The 21,146-nt window shown below is 34.6% G+C and overlaps 1 protein-coding gene across 1 annotated transcript in view; it reads right to left on the bottom strand.

The window, feature by feature from the left end:
• Positions 1-9,312, bottom strand: part of LOC131044508 (probable 1-acylglycerol-3-phosphate O-acyltransferase) — a 99,209-nt gene extending 89,897 nt beyond the window's left edge. The window contains exon 1 of the mRNA XM_057977845.2: positions 8,953-9,312. Within this exon, the coding sequence (XP_057833828.1) occupies positions 8,953-9,167 (215 nt within the window). The 5' untranslated portion in view covers positions 9,168-9,312. The remainder of the gene's footprint in view (positions 1-8,952) is intronic.
• Positions 9,313-21,146: the final 11,834 nt, after the last annotated feature.

Below are 21,146 nucleotides of genomic sequence, written 5' to 3'. Positions count from 1 at the left end.
CTCGTTGAAGAAGTAAATAGTTCCAGATGAATTAATTAAAGCAAGCTTCTCAACAACATCAACTTGAATATTTACCAGGTTACAAGTGTCAGATGAGGTGGCATCCTAGTCATCACGTCTCCAATCAGTGAGGTCCATCTCAGTATGTCCAGATTCAATGTACTTAATTCATGGAAGGTGACACAAACTCCGATGTACCTACCCTGGCTATCCATTGGTCGATTTTTCCAGAGAGGACATGTGTCCAAGCAATATAATTTTATCATTGGTCAAGCATTAAATGTTATGTAATGGTTGTAACAAACCCTAATTAGGGTTTTCATTGTTGAATCTTGGCCATTGATCTCGAATTGATCTAAGCCATCAAATTGTATTGTGGGCACTATATAAGCCCAGGCATTTCATTTGTAAAAGCTAATTAGCAATAAGTTAGAGATAGCATGTAAATAGTTGGAAGAGTTAGAATATAGTTGATAGAATAGTAATTAGAGTAGAATAGGAGGACAATGCAAGAAATTGTTGCCATTGATTGTAAACAAACTCCATTTTCATTGAAGTAATGGTGAAGTGTGTCGTTTCTTGCAATTTGCATGGTTTCTTGTTGAGTCTTCAATCCTAGATGGTAGATGATTAGATGAATGGAGGAAATGCGATTGATTAATGGTGGAATTCGTATATCCATACTACTAGCAGTTCGTTGATTGCAGACTTGCCTTGTGTAGTCAACTGGAATCATTCAGCTTAAGCTCAATTTCAATTTGTCGCTTCTTCATTGATATGCATCAACTTGATGGTGTCTATGCCTGCGGTGATGATTTGAACATCATAAAGCTTCCCTTAGAAGATCGCACTAGCCTTGTGGAGATGGTCCATTGATGTCAAAACAAGACCTAGTTAGAGTTTCATCAAAAATCAATCATTGCTCCTACATTCTTAGTATTAGGATTAGATCCTCTCTTCGCCCTCCCCCTTTTTCCATTTTTTTCAAATCTAAGTTAGTCAGAGCTTGTGTTCTAGCAAAGCAGATCGGAAGTTCAATCATCAAATGTAAGTCCCCTTGTGATTCCAGCAAATCACATCATATCACGGCGAGCTTATCCACACATAGAGACCCTACATCAAGGAACCTTGAAGTTTCTCCGATTGATCCTTTTCGCGATATCTTCAGCATTCGGAAACTTTATTCAAGAGAGGATAAGGTACCCTTGGGTATTTTATTCTGTGTTAGGCTGTGTACAAAATACACGTCAACAGTTCCTCACCCTAAAGAATCAACTACACCATATAAAGATGAATAAAGGAGAAACAGTTACATCCTATTTCTTGAGGATCACTGAGCTTAGGGATCAACTATCCACTATTGGACATCTAGTAGACAACAAAGAACTTGCTATGATGGCCCTAAATGGACTTCCTACCTCATGGGAATCGTTCATTCAAGGAATCAGTGCTCGTTCTAAATTTCTTAAGTTTGATGATTGAAAACCGATTGCATTCAAGAGGAATCTCGGCTTGTCACAAGAGGAATAAAACAAAACAATGGTAATGAAGACATTCAAGTTCTAAACTCTAATTCCCACAAGAAAGGAAAGAATAAGAACTTTAAGAGAAAGAGGGACAACAACTCAAATGGGAAGAGGTCTTCAAAGAAGAAGAGAGACATTTCTGAAGTACAATGTTTTAGATGTGACCAATATGGGCACTATGCAATGAAGTGTCCAGACAAGATCAAACAACAAGCTTCAATGGCAAAAATTAAGAAAGGGAGTAATTCCGAGAAGCTAGTCTTCTACTCAACCCTTTCTAGTCAAGTCACCTCCAGTTTCAACACATGGGTGATTGACAGCGTAGCATCTTGACACATCACTGGATTTCGTGAGCACCTAGATACACTTGTGGAAAGTTCAAATGAAGAAGTGACAATTGGTGATGACTCAAATTATCCAGTTATGGGAATAGGAACCTGCAATATCAACCTAAAGTCAAGCATATCCCTACAACTGACTGGAGTTCTATTTGTACCTGGTGTAAAGAGAAACCTTGTCTCAATTTCTGCACTTGAATATAAGGGTTACAAATTAACCTTTATGGAAGGAAAGGTACTTGCTTGGCCAAAGAACTCCACCATCTAGAAAGCCCACACCATTGGAGTAAGACAAGGGAGCCTCTACAGACTTTGCACCACTCCACCTCTAGGCTTGATTCATGAGACTTTAGATTCGAATGAACTTTGGCACAGAAGATTAGGGCACCTTCATTTCCATGCCCTACCTAAGATAGAGAAGATGGTGATCGGCTTACCCAAGCTAAGTCAAAAAATCTGAAGGAGCCTACAAAGGGTGTGCCTTGGGAAAGAATACTAAAGGGTCTTTTAATTCTAGCAACAGTAAATCCAAAAACGTATTAGAATTAGTTCATTCTGATTTATGTGAACCCATGTTTGTACCCTCATTAGGGGGATTTTTATATTATGTAATATTTGTAGATGATTATTCTAGGAAGACCTGGATATATTTTCTGAGGTACAAAGAGTCTGAAGAAATCCTTTCTAAATTTAAGGAATTCAAAGCTCTTGCAAAAAATATGATAGGTAAAAAAATCATAACCTTAAGAATAGACAATGGGGGGGAATACACTTCTGATATGTTTAAAGATTACTGTATAAATGTTGGGATTAAGAGGGAGTTAACTATACCTTATAACCCACAACAAAATGGGGTAGCTGAAAGAAAGAATAGGACTACAGTAGAAGCTGCTAGGGCTATGTTGTTTGACCAAAATATAGAAACCCCATTTTGGGCTGAAGCATCTAGGACAGCTGTGTACATTCAAAATAGATGTCCCCATTCTCTTCTTGACAATAAAACCCCTGAAGAAGCCTTTACTGGCAACAAACCTGACATAAGTCATTTCTAGATCTTTGGGTGTCCAGTCTATATTCATGTCCCCAAAGAAAAGAGGTCAAAGTTAGAACCTTTTGGAAAGAAAGGAGTATTTGTTGGGTACAGTGAAACCTCTAAAACCTACAGAATATACATACTTGGTCAAAGACAAATTGAACTAAGAAGAGATGTCATCTTTCAGGAAGACATAGCATTCAAGAGGTCCAAAAGCTCTAATGAATTAGAACACCAGGATCCTCCTACAAGCTTGGATGAGGATTCCACCCCTGAGATTCAGAGGGAGACCCCTGAAGATGTTGAGCATGAAGTTCAAGGCTTATCTTTAGAAGAAAATTATCCCGAAACTAGGAAGAAGACCACTTTGGGCTAAAAAGATGCTTCAAGAAGCTGAAAATTATGCTGCTCCAAAAGGGACCTTCAGAGAAAGTAAGAGACCTAACCTATTTTCCAGTTATACTACCTTGATGAGTGAGATCATTGATGCAGAACCTTCCTATGTTGGAGATGCACTCAAGCATCAAGTTTGGAAAGATAATATGTCAGAAGAGTATCAGTCAATTCTGAAAAATGATGTCCAGGATATTGTGCCTAGGCCTAAAGGCAAATCTGTGGTATCTTCTAAATGGCTCTTCAAAATCAAACATGCAGCAGATGGCAGCATTGAGAAGCACAAAGCAAGGTTTGTTGTCAAAGGTTTCTCACAGAAAGAAGGTATTGACTATGAAGAGACATTTGCTCCTGTTGCCAGATACACTTCTGTCTGAGCCGTTTTGGCTATTGCAGCATCTAAAGGATGGAAAGTCCATCAAATGGATGTCAAGACTGCTTTTTTGAATGGTAAGATTGAAGAAGTTTATTTGGAGCAACCTGAAGGTTTTGTGATTCATAAGGCTGAATCACATGTCTGCAGATTAAAGAAAGCTCTTTATGGACTGAAACAAGCCCCCAGAGCATGGTATAAAAGAATTGATCACTATCTCTTGGAATTACGGTTTTTCAAGAATGAAGCAGATCCAAATCTCTACTACAAGGTAATCAATGGTGAATTATTAATTCTTATTCTTTACGTTGATGATCTACTAATCACAGGAGAGGATAATTGTATTTCTCTATGTAAAAAAGAATTAGCCTTTGAGTTTGATATGAAACATTTAGAAATTCTTCACTACTTCCTTGGATTGGAAGTTTGGCAGCAGGCAGATGGTATAATCCTTAATCAAGGAAAATACACCATTGATATACTCAAGAGATTTAGAATGTTGGATTGTAGATCCATGACAACACCTATGGAGACAAATCTGCATAAGCTAAAGGAAACAGCTGCAGAATCTGAGTTTGCAAATCCTACACTCTACAAACAGATTATTGGATCTCTGATGTATTTGGTAAACACAAGACCTGATATATGTTATGTTGTAAATGCACTAAGTCAATTCATGTGTGAACCCAGGGAAATACATCTTGTTGTTGCAAAGCATATTCTGAGATATCTTCGAGGAACTATTGGTTTTGGTTGAAATATAAACATGTAGAACTTGACCTTCATGGATTCACTGATTCTGATTGGGCTGGATGCATAGTTGACAAGAAAAGCACATTAGGATGTTGCTTGAGTTTAGGATCAGGAATGATCTCATGGATATGTAGAAAACAGTCTTCAGTTGCTCAGAGTTCTACAGAAGCTGAATACATTGCAGCCTCCATGGGACCAAGAGAAGTTGTATGGCTCCGGAAATTGCTTGTAGGACTGTTTGGTCAGCCCTTAAATCCTACTGTCATCTACTGTGACAATCAGAGTTGCATCAAGCTTTCAATGAATCCAGTATTTCATGACAGGTCTAAACACATTGAGGTTCCTTATCACTATGTTTGAGATATGGTGGAAAGGAATGTGATCCAACTGAATTATATTAGTACAGGTGATCAGATTGCAGACATTCTTACCAAAAATGAACACTTTAGAGAAAAACTTGGTATGGTTGAAAATGTTATTTAATTTTGAGAGATAGTCTCATTTATTCTGATATACTAATATATTTAAAGATGTTTAGTGTGTAAACTCTTTTATTTGTCATGTGTGTGACTCCATGACTGCATGGGCCTTCTGTGAACATTATTGAAGGCTGGCGACTTTTCAATAATGAACACTTGTTTCAAATTGATATTGTAAGGTGACGATTTTACAATTATCAATTTAACTATCTTGATGGATATCATGTGGCTTGATATCTGTGGACATGTCATGATAGTATATATATCTCTGAGACATTATGGTAGATATCTATTGGTTGATATCATTAAATAAACCATAATTATGATAGAGATCTTCATGGTGAATATTATGAACATAATATTCGTGGACATGCCATGAAATCATTATCAGTATGGTAGGCATCATGTGACTTGATGCCAGTGCACATACCTTACTTGATAACTATGAGTTATGGTGAGTATCATGAGACTTGATATTCATTGTTGAACCATATCTCTGAATATCACTATGGTGCGATATCTCCTCTCTTCACAATCAATGGATGAATTGTGATGTTTTCTCTAACATGAAATGTGTCCTCCCTAGTTAAGAGGGAATGTTAATTATGTAACGTCGGTTGTACTATTTCATGCTTCCGATATATATATTAATTTGATTACAAATACTAATATGTTAACGTTAACTAATGATAAATAAAACCAAAGTTAACTTATCGCGTTTGACCAACGATTACACCGTTCATGGTATCGGGTGGTAAAGCAATTCTCAAACAAGTCGCACTCCTTCTGATCAAGTAAGTAAACAATGACTAGTTTATATACTGTGGTGAGAGGTACGTAGGGAAGAGATGTGTCTTCCCATGTGAGAAGACATATCTCTTCACTACATAAACCCTCATCCACTTATATAGCATGCTTACATTGAGAAGGATGCACACACCGAAATTGATAAGTGTGGTGCATCTTTAAAACATGCTATAGCAGATAAAATACAACTTTCAGATCACATCTCCATCTCTTCTATTTTGATCACAAAATTTTGAAAGAACTTAACAGTAATTACCACCATGTCTTCTTCCATATTGTGACAAATGGTTGTAAACTGATCACGAATGTCCTTGATCTTCATCAGCTGTTCCTACAAGGAATCTCATACATCATGATGGAGAAAAGCATATTCTTAAGAAATACGGCCCTACCTTTATCTAACATCTTGTGCAGATCTCACAGGTCCTTCCAAATCTCTGTAGAGGTTTTGCCTAATGGAACCTCTAAAAGAATTTTATATGTTACTAATAAATTAATGAGCATGACAGCTTCACAATTATGCCCATCGAACTTGTCCTAGTCTTTACCCGCAACTATTGGTCGAGTTTCAGTACTAAGGAGGACGATCTTGTCAAGACACATATACTTGAAGATCGTGAGCATTCCTTGTTTCATGTGTTGTAATTTTTGCCAATGAAGCTCTAGCTACATTCCAAAATGATGTTGGGTAATGATGCCATCCCTCCCACAGTTCAAAATCATAGAAAACAAAGAAACTCCCTACTTTTGAAAGAAGACCACTGAAATTTTTAGGAAAAAAATTTCAAAACCTGACCAGCAATCAACACCCACAATTTTATAAAAAAATCATCAAAAATCTTCAACTGAATTCAGAAAATTTTGGAAATTGTAGATGAAACACTAGGTGGCACCAAAAAGATTTTAAAAACCACAATTTTGTCTAAAAATCATAAAAAATATTGCAGAAACTTGCCTAAAACCCTACGTGTCACTAGAAAAAAATGGTAGGAAAACCTTCCGTACCCATGTTTTTTATGAAAAATCGTTCAAAAAAATCTGCAAAAAATCAAGTTGCAGTTTTCAAAGATAAAAAAACCCAAAGGCTGTGGCAGAGAAATCTGTTGCCCAGATAAAAAAATCACATGGCCACTTCTACAAGTCAAAAAGCTCCCTTCGATTACAGAAAAATCCCTTTGTGCACCATGATTTTATTAAAAAAACCGTCCAAAAATCTGATGAAATCACCACCAAAAAATAGGTTAAACAGGCACATGCTTTTCCAAACAAACAATGGATGTGATTTTCTAATGATTAAATTGCAATTTTGCTGCAGAAATGAACATGCAATTTTACCAAAAAAATTTGCCATAGTTTCTGCTAAACAGAAATATGATTTTCAAAAAAAATTCCACATTTTTTTTGAAAAATCTGCCAAATTCTTCAAGGAAAAAATTATTATAGCTCAAATATACTATATAAAAATCTCTTAGCATTTGCTTTGTCTTTGAAATATCATAGCTCAAAGACACTTTCTTTGCTGAGGAAGGTGCCACCATATAAGGATGAAGAGTTTGCTGCTGGCTACAAGACTACATTCAGAAAAATATTTCAAGATATAGATATATAGAATCATGATGTTTGCACTTTTCAAGACACGTACAGAAAAGATGCTCATGAATGGTGGTACATAAATGGTCAAGGCTCTATTTATATGGAACCTCTTACGATAAAAATTCTCTCTAAAACCTCCCATTTCAAGCTAAAGTATTTTCATATATTTTATAACATGGAATATTGTGTTATGAATATTTTCAAATCAGTAATCAATTTGCAAGATAAAACCAAAGGGAGTTACCAACTATTTTTAGCAGATGGAATCTATGACAACCTAGTTATGACAGCATAAAATAAAGAGAAAAATTTCAATAAAACAAGTGGAGGAAACCTTCAAGGCCCAAATGAATGTTATTATTCATATGCTTTCAAGATTTAAAATTATTAAATGGTGGGAGTAACAAAATGGGCACAGAAAGTTATTATTGGGAGGATACTTTTAGCAATTTTAATTAAAAAAGGGAGAAAAAGTGTCAGAACATTTTTGAACAACCATGTGTGTTGGGAAGTAAAAAGAATATGTTAAGAGGTCATTTACAGGTTTGGAGCCATGCATGAAGAAAAATTAAGAAAAAAAGCAAGAAGATAGCTCCGGGCCTCCAGCAATGCATACTTAGCTCTAACTTGCAGGTTTTCAACAAATAGTTAGATGTTCTTTGTTGCTGCAATATTCCAGACTTGCTAAGCCTGACATTTCTGTTGTAAAACAGTCTATGTTACTATAACAAAAGTTTTAAAAAGTTGCATGGTGAAGAAAACAAGTTTCTACGTCAATAAGATCATCCAATTTGAAACTTTAACTTCAGATTGCAGTGAAGTTGCACAGTTGAGAATTGTTGTCCCAGTCCAAATGATTGTTGTATAATAGTCCTTGCTGCTGTAACAAAAGATCTTGAAGCCGTTGTTTGACTGTATTTCAAATTTGTAAACATTTTTTTTATGAAAATTATTTTAAAAGGTGTTATTTGCATTCACTTTGTATAGCTTTAAAGAGTGCAATTGTTGTGTAAAAATGCTTTTGAGGGGGAGTACCCTTCATAAAATTTTTCAATTTTATGTTATGAGAATGTGTGTTGAGGGAAGCACCTTGCATCGTGGGTGCACATTAAGCAAAGCTAGCCAGAGTTGCTTGGGTCCAAACATAGTCCAAGGTGTTGGACAAAAGACAAGCCTGGTCCGACCTGTCTGACTTCACAGAAGACACGCAGCAATATCACAATGAGGACCAGGGCTTAAGGTCCCTGGATCTAATCAAGCAGGGACAGAATTGATTGGTCTAAGTAGAGTCCAAAAAAGTGCTGGGCAAAATTAAACTGAAAAGGAGGCAATAACCTCAAAGGGCTTGTAGCCAGATGCATATGGAATGTCTTAGGTTCAAGTTTTACTTAATCAATCACTATGGGGAAGCAAAATTGTCCAATAAGGTGAATTGGTTGGATGTCTCCAAGAATGCTTTCAGCTGGTGGAGGACCGCCAGCGTTATTTCATTCTATAAAAAGAACCAAAAAAAAAATTGAAAAAATCCCCCTTGTTAATATGACCTTAAGCAGAATGAAATCCTGATTCCCCTCTACTTTAAAAAGATGAGCAAAGGAAACTTACTGCACAATTACAGCATACTACTATTGATTAATTTCATACAAATTGAACTCACTTGACGATAGAGAGGAGTCTCCGTTCGGAGGCAATTATATGCTGTGTAGAGGTGGGAATCCATCTAAGAAAAACAGGCCAGCGAACAATTGATGGAGTTCTTCCGTCATTTATTCTGTTAGTGGAAGATTCTGCTACTGTACCTGCTGTTGTTTTACTAATTTCTTCGGCCATTTTGGACACAAGTCTTACGCTCCTCCGCCAGCTGACCTGCATACCTGTGATGTATTTTTATGTATGCATAGTCTTGAGCAACAAGTAATTATATGGAACCCTCTTCTGGTCAACCTTGTGGCGGGTCATGGGAAACACGCAAAAATGATTGAAAATAGAGAAATGTTCCGCCGGCGGCTATTGTTAGTGCGGTCAAAAAGAGACAACTGACAGCATTCATCATATTAAAAGATTGAATGAGTGTTATTAACGACAAGGTCAAATTGGAATCTATGGGTAGTTAGCAAAGTAAAGCATAAAGATTCAAAAGTATAAAGATTCCAAAATATTAAGTCTATTAAACTTCTATTTTCTTTGCATTTTGGATCATTTACTCTTTGTTATCTTTTTTCTTGGAAGAGATTACTCAAGGTGTTTATCTTTAGCGTTTCAATATAGGGGAGAGGATCCGGTAGTTGTGCACCCTAACTTCACGCTTCTCAAAATCTTATGTGGAAATTTAAAATCACTCCGAATTTTTTATAGCAGCGTACTTGGCCAGTCCCATGCTTATAACTAAGGTTTCAGGGCCACATCATCAAATATGATGCCACATTAGCATGGTTTTTGCCAAGGTGTCCAAAACAGCCCCAAAAAAAAGTGAGACCAATAGGTGTGCAAAAGGGCCCCAATACTTGTGCAGTTGATGTGGCATCACATGATTGGTTACTTTTCACAACAAATGATATATTTCATTCAATTATTGGTACTTATCATACAACGGTTGGTGCAATGTTGTACAAAAGTTGGACATTAAATCACCAAGTATGGGGGTATTAAATCAACAACTTCTATCACAAGAATTGGAACGCGCTCAACTATTGGGTCCTTTCTCCTAGTTGATCTGAATAATCATTTTTGCTTCCAAGAGATTACTCAAGGTGCTTACCTCGTTTCAATATAGTTGATATGAATATCCTTGTAAGCTACACATTCCATAATGTAATTACATTCTATCTATACGACTCCTTAGGTGCAATATCTACCTCTTCTTTTTGTCCACTCTTCTTTAGGTATCATCCATCTTTCAGTTTCACATCTAAGTTGATGTGAGCTGGTTCTTATTTGAGCAATTAACATTTTTATTTTCTATTTTATTTCCATACCTATGTAGTTATTTTGCATATGGTCATGTGTGAGATTGAAATGTTTGATATGGTATTATTTTTTTCTCTCGAGTTGTCATGTCCACGTGCTTTCTTTGAATTTTTCTTGTATGTACTTTTCTACAATCTCTTGTACTAATATCCCACTTATTCATCCATTTAATATTTTGCTTCATCCATATGCTTTTCTTTCTATCTACTTTTTTAATCTCTAATATTATTCAATTCCAATTTAAAATTTGTATGTGCAATAGTTATTTATTACACACATGGTTTCCTTGTTAAACTATTAAAAGAAATATAAAGGGATAAAGCCTAAGGTTTCAAGATGGTGAAGTATTTTGTGAGTGTAGGTTTGTTTTTCACTTGTATGTAAGTTTTTGTTATTAATAAAAATAGGTTTCGAAGGGGTTTTCAATTTTTTATGGTAAATAGATTTGCAATTAAAGATAGGTTAAAATATACTAAAAAGTCTGTAATAGTGACAAAAAAAAATTAATGAACAAAATAGAACACAAAAGCATAAGAAACATAAAATAAAGGCCTAATAACAAATGTTTCATGATTCTAGTTGCCTCCTAGTTTGACAAGTCCCAACAAATCTTTCTTCTCTTTTTCATGAGATTTTGTCTTACTAGCTTTCGTTTTTAGTGTTAGGGCCATCATGTCCACTTTTATCCCTCGTAATAGCTTTGTCAATCTCCTAATGTAAATGACTTTCATGGAGTTTCTTAAGATTGTTAGTGAGAATTTCAATACCAAATGTATTGTTCTAAATCATGCATTTGTTGATCTATACAACATGCTCAAAATTGTCTTTTATGGTCATCAATTCATTCTCCATAAAAGTCACCCTATCATTAACATCTTGTTTCCACTTCTCCACTGCAACCATTTTAGCCTTAAATTCACCATCGATATTAAATGGGTTGTTTTCAATCCTATCCATCTTAGGGATAGCCTCCAAACTTTGCAAAATGTTTTTATCATCCTCTCTTGAAGGCTAAATATGAACCCACATTTTCTTCTACAACACTTCCAACCTAATATTAATATACTTTTATTTAAGTTTGTTTAGGTTAATAAAATGAGTATTAGTGCTAATAGAGCATGAACTACCATTATTTTTTATGGGAGTTAATTTTTTATATTTTTGGAGTCTTATGTATTCCTTCCATTGGTCATGTTTGTCATCTCCCTCTCACTTACCCCATTTATTCTCACTCTCCTAACTTATTTCGATATGCTTTTACATTCTTGTAGCTTCTTCTTTTTTGAGTTCTCTTGATGTTATTTGGATTCATGAGCATTTGCATTACTCTCTTGGAGACTAACTTTGTAATGTGTTTTGATTTGTTAAATCGTTTGTATTTACGATTTTATAGCATCTATTTCCTTTAGTAGTTTTGGGTTTTTATCTATTTTACAAATTTTGACACATTTAAGTTTTGTAATCTCAATTGCTAAAGATTTGGATTTTTATTTTCTATTTTGTGTAATTTGTATTTATTAATATATTTGATTGAGGTCATCAAGATATTTCTCTTCCTTGGACATTTTTCTATACGAAGTTGGTTGAATTGAGTTTATATTGTTTATGCCTATGAGTCTTGGGAGAGTTATGTATCTAAGGAAGTATTTGGGCATTAATGTTTGTGCAAGACAATTCCATCCTCTATAAGGTAGTAAATCAGTGTATGATCAGCTCATGAGATAGTGACTTGAGGAGGAGATCCCTAACCCTCGTATATTTTTCACTCATTTTGTTTATTTGTGTCAATTGTTGTTTTCTACACTTTTAATTGTGTTTTCTTCTCTCTAATTGGTTGTATATGCTTCAATTCATGTTATTTGTACTTGACATCATTAAACTTGTGATAATGCTATCACGATTCAACTGTTTAGATTTCGAGTCAAACTCATTGGCCCATGATTCATGAGTAGTGGCTCACAAGAGCCCATCTCTCATGAGAATGAATGGTACACATAGTACTCATTACATCTAAGTGATGCTCACAGAGGTGAAGCATTGGTCCTTCCTGGGAGGTCACCCATCCCAGTACTACTCCAATTCAAGCACACTTAACCACGAAGTTTCCTCCAAGGTTAAACCCACTCGGCTTGCAACCTCATTTGCAAAACCTTCAACAAGTGTTGTGCCTTATGAACCATTCATTATAGAGCCCATTTAGCTCATCAAGTGATAAGTAGGAGACATTTTTCTACAGCAAGTCAAATTGTGATATTGCTATCAGGATTCAACTAAATAGTTTTTGAGTCAAAATCATTGACCCATGATTCATGAGTAGTGGTTCACAAGAACCCATCTCTCATGAGAATGAATGGTACACTTAGCACTCATTGCATCTAGGTGATGCTCACATAGGTGAAGCACTGGTCCTTTCTGGGAGGTCGCCCATCCCAATACTACTCCAACTTGAGCGTGCTTAACCATGAAGTTTCATCCAAGGTTAAACCCACTCGGCTTGCAACCCCATTTACAAAACCTTCAGCAAGTGTTGTGCCTTATGAACCATTCATTATAGAGACCCTTTAGCTCATCAAGTGATAAGTAGGAGACAATTTTCCACAGCAAGTCAAATTGTGATATTGCTATCAAGATTCAATTGTGTAGTTTTTGAGTCAAACTCATTGACCCATGATTCATGAGTAGTTGTTCACAAGACCCTCACAAGACCCCATCTCTCATGAGAATGAATGGTACACTTAGAAATCATTGCATCTAGGTGATGCTCATAGAGGTGAAGCATTGGCCAATGAGTTTGACTAAAAAACTACACAGTTGAATCCTAATAGCAATATCGCAATTTGACCTGCTATGGAAAAATGTCTCCTACTTATCATCATTAAAATTATTATAGAGGGATGTGTTTTCCCTCATTTTTGATAAGAAACAAGTTATAATATTGATACACACTAAGTGTTGATGGAGTGTGTAGTAGATTATCTATTTTATGGATAAGATTGATGTCAAAGGAAGTCCTCTTGGATTTTTGGGATGGTTGTTTGTGTGATTATATTTATATATTTATTCTCTTTAATAGATCAACTATGACATGTCAACAAGAGATAAATTCCAAAGATTGGATATGGAATAATAAACATGGACCCACACCTTTAAATTAAGAATAAAGATTTCTCAAGCTAGAAAAAAATGTGGTGTGTTTCTCTGTGCATGGAAGATTGGTCATGGAGAAATGGAGGTCCCTTTGGAGAATCCTAAAGCTAAGGAATAATTAGTTTCTCATGAAAAGTATAATCCCATGGTGAGGACAGACTTCCAACACCTTTATTCAAAGTTGTGATAAATATAGATATTTTGTCTCTAGAATGAGTTTCAAGTGTCAAAATGTGTGGCTAATGATTGGCACACTTTGAGATATACATCAATATCAATCGTGTTCGTGAAGAACAACAAATATCCTCTATTAGATTATTATTAGAAAAACATACTCTTGGTTTGGAATTTATGCCCATTACTTGACTTGAAAGATAACACGTATTTGTTGTTAAGATAAATTTAAGAAAATAATCAAATTGTAACATTATCCCATGTAATAAAGAGGAGAGGTCCATTGTGAAAAAATTAAAAGAAAAAATAATTCCAATTATATAAGAGTAGACAAGTGGATTTCATAAAAGCCCATTAAATATAAATGAAAAGGGATGTATAAGAGGAGGGCATTTTGATGAAATGCATAGGTAGTCTTTATAGTCATCTAAGGAGGCTTGTATGCAATCAAAGCCTAAGGATAGAAGTTATGTTTGTTCTTATGCTCACTTTATAGAGATGGGCATAGAAAAAAGTCAATCCTCTCTTCAAATACATGAAAAAATAAGTTGAATTAAACAACAAAGGTAAATGAGAAGGTGAACTTGGTGCTTTTACTACTACTAAATATAATAACATTGTTAACTTTCTCATATTAATGGTTGTAAGAGTTGATATAAAATACTCTAAAACCATGCAATAATTGGCTATACAGATAGTTACCCAAGATCAAGGAGGTTTAATGAAAGCAAAAGAGATACACGACATATAACAATTATATTCTACCAATAGATGCAAATATTCAATATGATTATAGCATTCTTAATTGCACAATTAAACCCTTGTGTATATATAATCAAGGGTAAGATATAAGGCAAGGGTCAGTGCAAGAAGATGAGTCCACTTTTTGGCCAAAAAGTGGAAGTGTTTTCCCTGATTTTTAGATTTTCTCTCATTTGAGCTTAAATTTTGAAACACTTAGAGATTGAATCTTGGAAAAAGTCAGTAATATAAAAGATATCCCTCTGAGTGTACTTTCCAAATATATAATTTATTTTAATACCCACATAATAAAAAATAACTTTTTAAATGGAGTTCTGAAAACTATGTTTTAAAAATGCCTGTTTCAGGACCATACCATGCATGTGTACGACCCACACTTTTTGACACAATTAAAATTATTTTCTCAAACCGTTTTGGGAAATGGTTTATAACACACTGAAGATTGATAAGCATATTTTTCTGTATTTTTTTTTCTAATATTTTTTTTTTAATTAATTTTTTAATGGTCGTAATTATCGTTTTAAGAATTTGATGTGTACGACCCACATAATTTGATGTAAACTTAACATTTTTTGAATTTTTTTTTTTTAAATACAAAAGAATTTAGTGTAGATTGATGACATATAATTTTTTTTCCAAAATTCTTTAAAATAAAAAAGTTATTAAATTAACAAAATTAGTTAATATTTCAAATTTATTGACCCGATTTAGTATAAATTAACTGAAAAATAGTTAAAATAATCAATTTTTAAATAAATTTACATATTTAGAATCTAGATAGTATAATCTGAAATGGGTTTTAATTTCGTATAAAAATTCTCTGATTAGAGGCGCGTAAACTATTTCTGAAGTTCATATTTGCGCTTTCATTCATGGAGATTTGAATTTGCAGGTCCATGTCTCAGGTGTGGCTATCCCAGGCCTATCCCGGGCCTAATCCCGAGCCAAGTGGCGGGCTGTGGAATCAACTTCCACAAAACGGGCCCCCATTTTCAAACAAGGGCGGCTTGTGGGAAAAAAAGGAAAAATGTCATTTAGAAACGGGGGCCCGCTTTTAAACAAAACGGGGGCCCGTTTTTAGAAACAGGCCCCCGTTTCTAAAAAACGGGCCCCCGTTTTGTTTAAAAGCGGGCCCTCATTTTAGAACAAAATGGGGGCCCATTTTTTTTGCTTCGGACCCCCGTTACCTTTCGGCTCGGGAGCCCGAAGCACAAACGGGCCCCCGTTTTTTGAAAATGAGCCCTCGTTTATAAGAGCGCATTTTCCAACGCACGGACTTCCGCGAATTTGTGACTCATTACCTTGCACTTGCCCGCAACATGCAATTTTGGCATTTGCCTTAATCTTATGAATTGAGACATAAAAAGTAAATTCCCTAAGAATTCCCTAAGGTGAAAAGGACCTAAAAGTGAGGTAATTAGGTAATGTACCTCATTCACACAAACAAACCCCCTTAAGTGTAACTTATAGATAATGAGAAAAAATATGGGTTTAGGATATGATGATTGATGGGATATAATATCGTATCTTTAACCCCTACGGTCCAAAGAAGGGATTTATTTGTAGTTGACCTGGTTACAGATCTTGATGTGCTCATTCTTGAGCAACTTGTAAATAGTGATTCTTAAAGAAGTTCTTTTTGTAGAAGTTATTCAATGACTAGAAATTCTATTAATATTCCAAGCACCATAAACAAGACATATACTGATTATAATACTAAAGAAGCCTCTACTTCATGTTCAAAATTTCCTCTCAAAAGAAAACTGTCTTTTGGTCAATCCACAAATCTTATCCTTCTAGGTCTCCAATGGCAACACTCTCAGACTTAAGTAGTAATCCAAAACCTATGTATGCCTTGGCAAAGCAAGCTAACCTAAAACTTGCTCTAACTCCTAAATAAGATGAAGAAATTGAGTAGGATAAGAAAGGAAAAGGGATTAAAATAAGAAAAATACCAAAAAGAGCAGCAATGATCAAAGAATCTCACCCAAGATCAAAAGGAGAGAAAAACACTAATTTTTAGTTTTAAATTGCAGGAAAAAGAGAGGATCTTACTAGATATGAACCAAGAAGATGGTCAACCCCTTAATCTTTTACAATTCTTAATGAAGACTCCAAACTTTGGAGGAGATATGAGTCAAGATTACACACCAAAATTAGCGAGAAATGGAAAAATTATGAGGCCCTAAGAAATTGTCTTGCTTAGTGGAATTTTTTAGCATAGGTTAATATTGATGGTTTACCTATTGATGTTTCAAAAAATTTGCAAGTTTGTGAAAATAATAATGTTAAGATAGATGTTGTACATATATCCAACATTACCAATTGCACAAAAATTTCTTCATTGATTCATATTGTCAGAACTATCTAGGCGTGCAAAATAGTCAACAAAGAACTTAAGCTGGTATACATGCAAATCACAGTGACCATTCTCAATCATTGCAACATATGGAACAAGACATTTTATAAAACAAAGCATTGGTTGACATATAGTCTCTAGAAAAATTAATAAAATTATATCTTATACCAAAAAGATCAAAGTAACTCAAGCTGAACATGATAGTTTTAAAGAAGAAGAAGAATTGGGAAAGCTTGCCTTTTGGGGGTAAGGCTAGATTGGAAATTGAAATGCTTGAATGTAGATGATTATACCTTCAATAGGTGATGTAATGCTCTTAGGATAAGTTCTCCCCGTGTTGATGCAATAACATGATAAATTACATAAAATTCATCATGAAATCATGATTGAAACATAATGTGAATATGCCTTGATTTAATTTGTTGCTCCTTGAATCATATATGCTCTTGAGGAAGAAGAATTGCTCTTGAATTGATGATAATGCTAGCATAAGATGTAATCATGAAAATGAATTGAGAGGGATGCCTTATATAGGGTTTTCATCATTAAAATCACCATTAGGTCGACTTAGAATTGATTTTTTTTGCACGGACCGGGATTTCAATTAGAAAAGAATGCCAAATTATTCTCCCGAAATTTAGGAAAAAAAGTGCAAGACCAAGGCAAATCTCTACTACCTGGTCCTATCAACTTTTTTCTGAATTTCTAGGGATTCGAGATAATGGGGATCTAATTCCAAATCCAACTTGGTGGCTCAAACCATAAAGCATAGGTATGTGAAATATGCTTTGAGAGTTGAAATTAGAGTAAGATTAAGGATAAATCAGGATAAAATAATAAAGGACACACCTAGAATTAAGGGCCCAAATAAGAGTGTGGTGATGTAATAAAGTGGAATAAGACCCATAATATTAATTTAAATATTAATTAATTACAATAAAGGTCCTATAATACATATAGAAAAAGGAAATACTGAAATAGGTGCTAGGAGAGTGTGAAATAGGACACACTAATAAAGGTGTACAATTTACAATGCTACATTTATCCCCCACTTTAGCGGAGTATGATCTTACAGGCATACTCTCAATAAAGTAGAAATGAAGAATTAGAGCATCTAAGAGCAAGACAAAATAGGGATAGGATAATGTTGAGAGATGATCACACCCCCAAGCATAGGATCCTATCAATACATGCAAGTAACCTTCAAGTATAAACAAATGTAAACAACATTAGTACTAAAACACAAATTTTCAAGTCAACTAGTTGAAGAGACCTCGATAATCAAAATGTCTGAACCACTAATATCATTCTTGGCATGTTATTGCAAGAGTACCAGTGGACTTACAGAAATAACAAGGATGTACACCAATTGAAAGCACAATAAACGATGATCAAACACTAGAAAAGTGTATTATGCTATGGGTTAATGGGAGAGAAAGAAGAAACATGGATTCCACATGCTAGCAAGCTATGCTATGCAAAGTGATCCATGTAGGAAGGAAGAGTCAAATATTCTAGCAAGTTTTTTTATGCTAGTTCCACTCATCTTGCTAAAATGTCATATGGTTTCAAAAGTTAAGCATCTTGTATAAGACTTGTTGGTTTGGTTTTGAGAATGCAACAACCTGTATAAGACATGCAATTGAAAAATGATGTCTAAAATGAGGATGAAGAGCATGAGGATGCAACAATCCCAAATAAAACAAGGATTAAGCATGAGGATGCAATAATCCCATCAATGATGGATAAAATAGGGATGAAGAATGAGTATGAAACAATACCAAATTGTTAATTGATAATTGAAATGCAAATAGGAGGTCATGTATATATTTCCCCCCTTAACATGTCATCACATTCCTATGTTGATACCTTAAGGTAGATAGAAACAAGGATACCCACCTTCAACACCGAGGATATATCCACTAAGCAACAATGCATGCCTTCCAAGCTAGGAAGAAAGGTTCCTGAATAGGCTTCATTTCTCTAAGAAAGGAAGAGATAATTGTAAAAGAGATCTTGCAACAAATATAAAGGGATAATTTTGAGGGATGCACAATTGACAAAGGAGGAAGAGATATTTGCATAAAGATACCTACCTCCACGAGAATAGGAGATCCTTAATAAAGATGACATATTGGAAGGAGAAGGGGACTAAGAATACACACCATCTTCCAATATTTAAGAAAAAGTGGATTCTTAGTGAAGGATTGCACACGTTCACTAAGGAGAGATTATTCATAAAAGACAAACTGTTTCAAAGAAGAATAAATCCTAAAATAAAAAAATGGACCATTATATAAAAATTTTGTCAAAAAATTAAAAAAATTACTCTATGGAACGCTTCTCGAGGCAAAATTTATTCTAATCCTTGGACTGACTTAATCCTCAGTCCATCCTCTTACCATGTTTCAAATTTCATCACATTTTGGGTTCGTTTTCTATGTTTTTCCTTTAATTTCAGATTTTTTCTCCCTAACTGCAAGTGAGAAATTTTCCTTGAATTGCAAGTTTTAATGTTTTCCTTTATTTTAGTCTTTGTATGGAATTTTTTAGTTAATTACAAGTGCACTTTATGAAATTAGAGCTTGTAACTTACTTTTTATTTCCCCCTTGTTGTTTTTTGGCTTTTTAAGTCATTGTAGGAACTTTTTAGACATATTACAAGTGAACTTTAAATTATAAAGTTAAAATAAAACTTGTAATTCTTTTAAAAAGTTCCACTTAAGTGATTTTAAGTTATGGTTGGGGTTTTTGTCCTCCATTGCAAGTTTTATAAAGTCACTTTAAGTTGTAATAGGAATTTTATTTCCCTATTACAAGTTTTATTTTTAAGTTGTTTTTTGTGACTTGTAAAGGGAATTTTATTTTTCCTTTACTAGTCTTTTGTTGAGTTATTTAAAACTTGTAATGGGAGTTTTATTTCCCTATTACAAGTATTTTAAACTTGTTGTTTGCTCTCAAAAACCTGATTTTGCCTAATGATCGATAAATGATCAGGTTTTCTCCTTTCTCCCAATTAGAATTTGGGTTATTAGGTATTTGCATCATGAGAGGATGTAGAGCAGATGAGATCTTAGTACCCTCATCTTTTTTATGAACTCTAGGAGGAAGTTCATGCCTAGAGGGGGAGGGTGTGAGACCCTACCCTAAGCCATCATAACATTTCAATTATTTTCATGTTGGACCTATTATTGATGCTATATTTTGATGCATTATGGACATAGATTTTATATGATCCAATGTTTTGAGAACATTGATATGATTATGTCATTTACTTTGATTTGCAATACTTTATTTTGATGCTAGAAATTATGGATGCATGCTCTATAAATGATTTCCATGATTATGATGATGATGCCATTTAGTAGATTATTTTATGTGGATGTTATTAGATAATTGGATACTTGATTATTATAATTGAAATTGTATGCAATGTTTGAATTGTATTCTTTTTATATGATAATATTATATGTGATTTTTGGAATTACTAATGTGCAAGTGAGATGTGCAGGAAAATTATTCCATGTAACCATGGAAACTATTCGGAGAATCAAGCCTAGACCTATGTGTGTTTGTGAAGTCAAAGGTTGTCTATTGGGAGAGACAACAACTCATTTGTAAATGTGTTTTAATTTGTAAATGTTATGCTTGAATGTGTGTTTAATTTATAAATTCTAAAAAGGGACATTTGCCATGTGTATTTTAGTGATGTGTAATTCTTTTTGTAGTGTCACTTGACACGTGTTGTAGGATGAGTTGGAAATGACATGCCCCTTTTGGAGGAAATTTGTTTTACCAATGCATATTTTTAAATTATCCTAGAATGGTCCCAAAAAAGTCTTGGATAGAGAGCCATTAGAAAGGTCAACTTAGGGTTGATCCGTAGGTAAACTTTGGCTGAGTTTCTAGGGGGTTAAACTAACTCCTAGGGTCAAGTTAGGGACATTTTTAGTGGGCCATATGATGTACTTATGGATGAAGGCCAAATTTAGCCATGTGTCCACTCCCTAGGGTCTGTTTAGCCACCCCAAAAATTGAGTTTCCCAAGTTGGCCGAATTTCAACTTTAGAGGAGCCTTCCTAAGTTAGACAACCCTCCTCATGAGTGGCATTGTTCTTCCCCATTCCTTTTACCTTTTTGAGGTGCCTTGGCTAGAGAGTTTGTAAGGTGTTGGGAAGACCAACCAATGAACATCCTTGAGTGAAGAGTGTCTTCATAGGGAATAGTTTGGAAGGGAGAAGTTTGATCACCCACTCGGCATTTTTGAGACTTAGATTCTTGAGAAGTTTTTGTAATTTTTTGAAAGATTTTTGGCTAAGTTTTGAGGGGAAAAGATACTGGATTTGGGCAGCTCTTCTAAAAGATTCATTATCCCTTTTAGAAGATTTAAGGTTGGTTGTTTTTCTAGCTCATGTATGTTATTGTATTGTTTAAAAAATTGC

Source organism: Cryptomeria japonica, chromosome 9, assembly GCF_030272615.1.
Source record: "Cryptomeria japonica chromosome 9, Sugi_1.0, whole genome shotgun sequence".
Lineage (NCBI taxonomy): Eukaryota > Viridiplantae > Streptophyta > Pinopsida > Cupressales > Cupressaceae > Cryptomeria > Cryptomeria japonica.
Note: the sequence above shows the minus strand (reverse complement) of the source record. Positions and strands in the feature narration are given on the sequence as shown.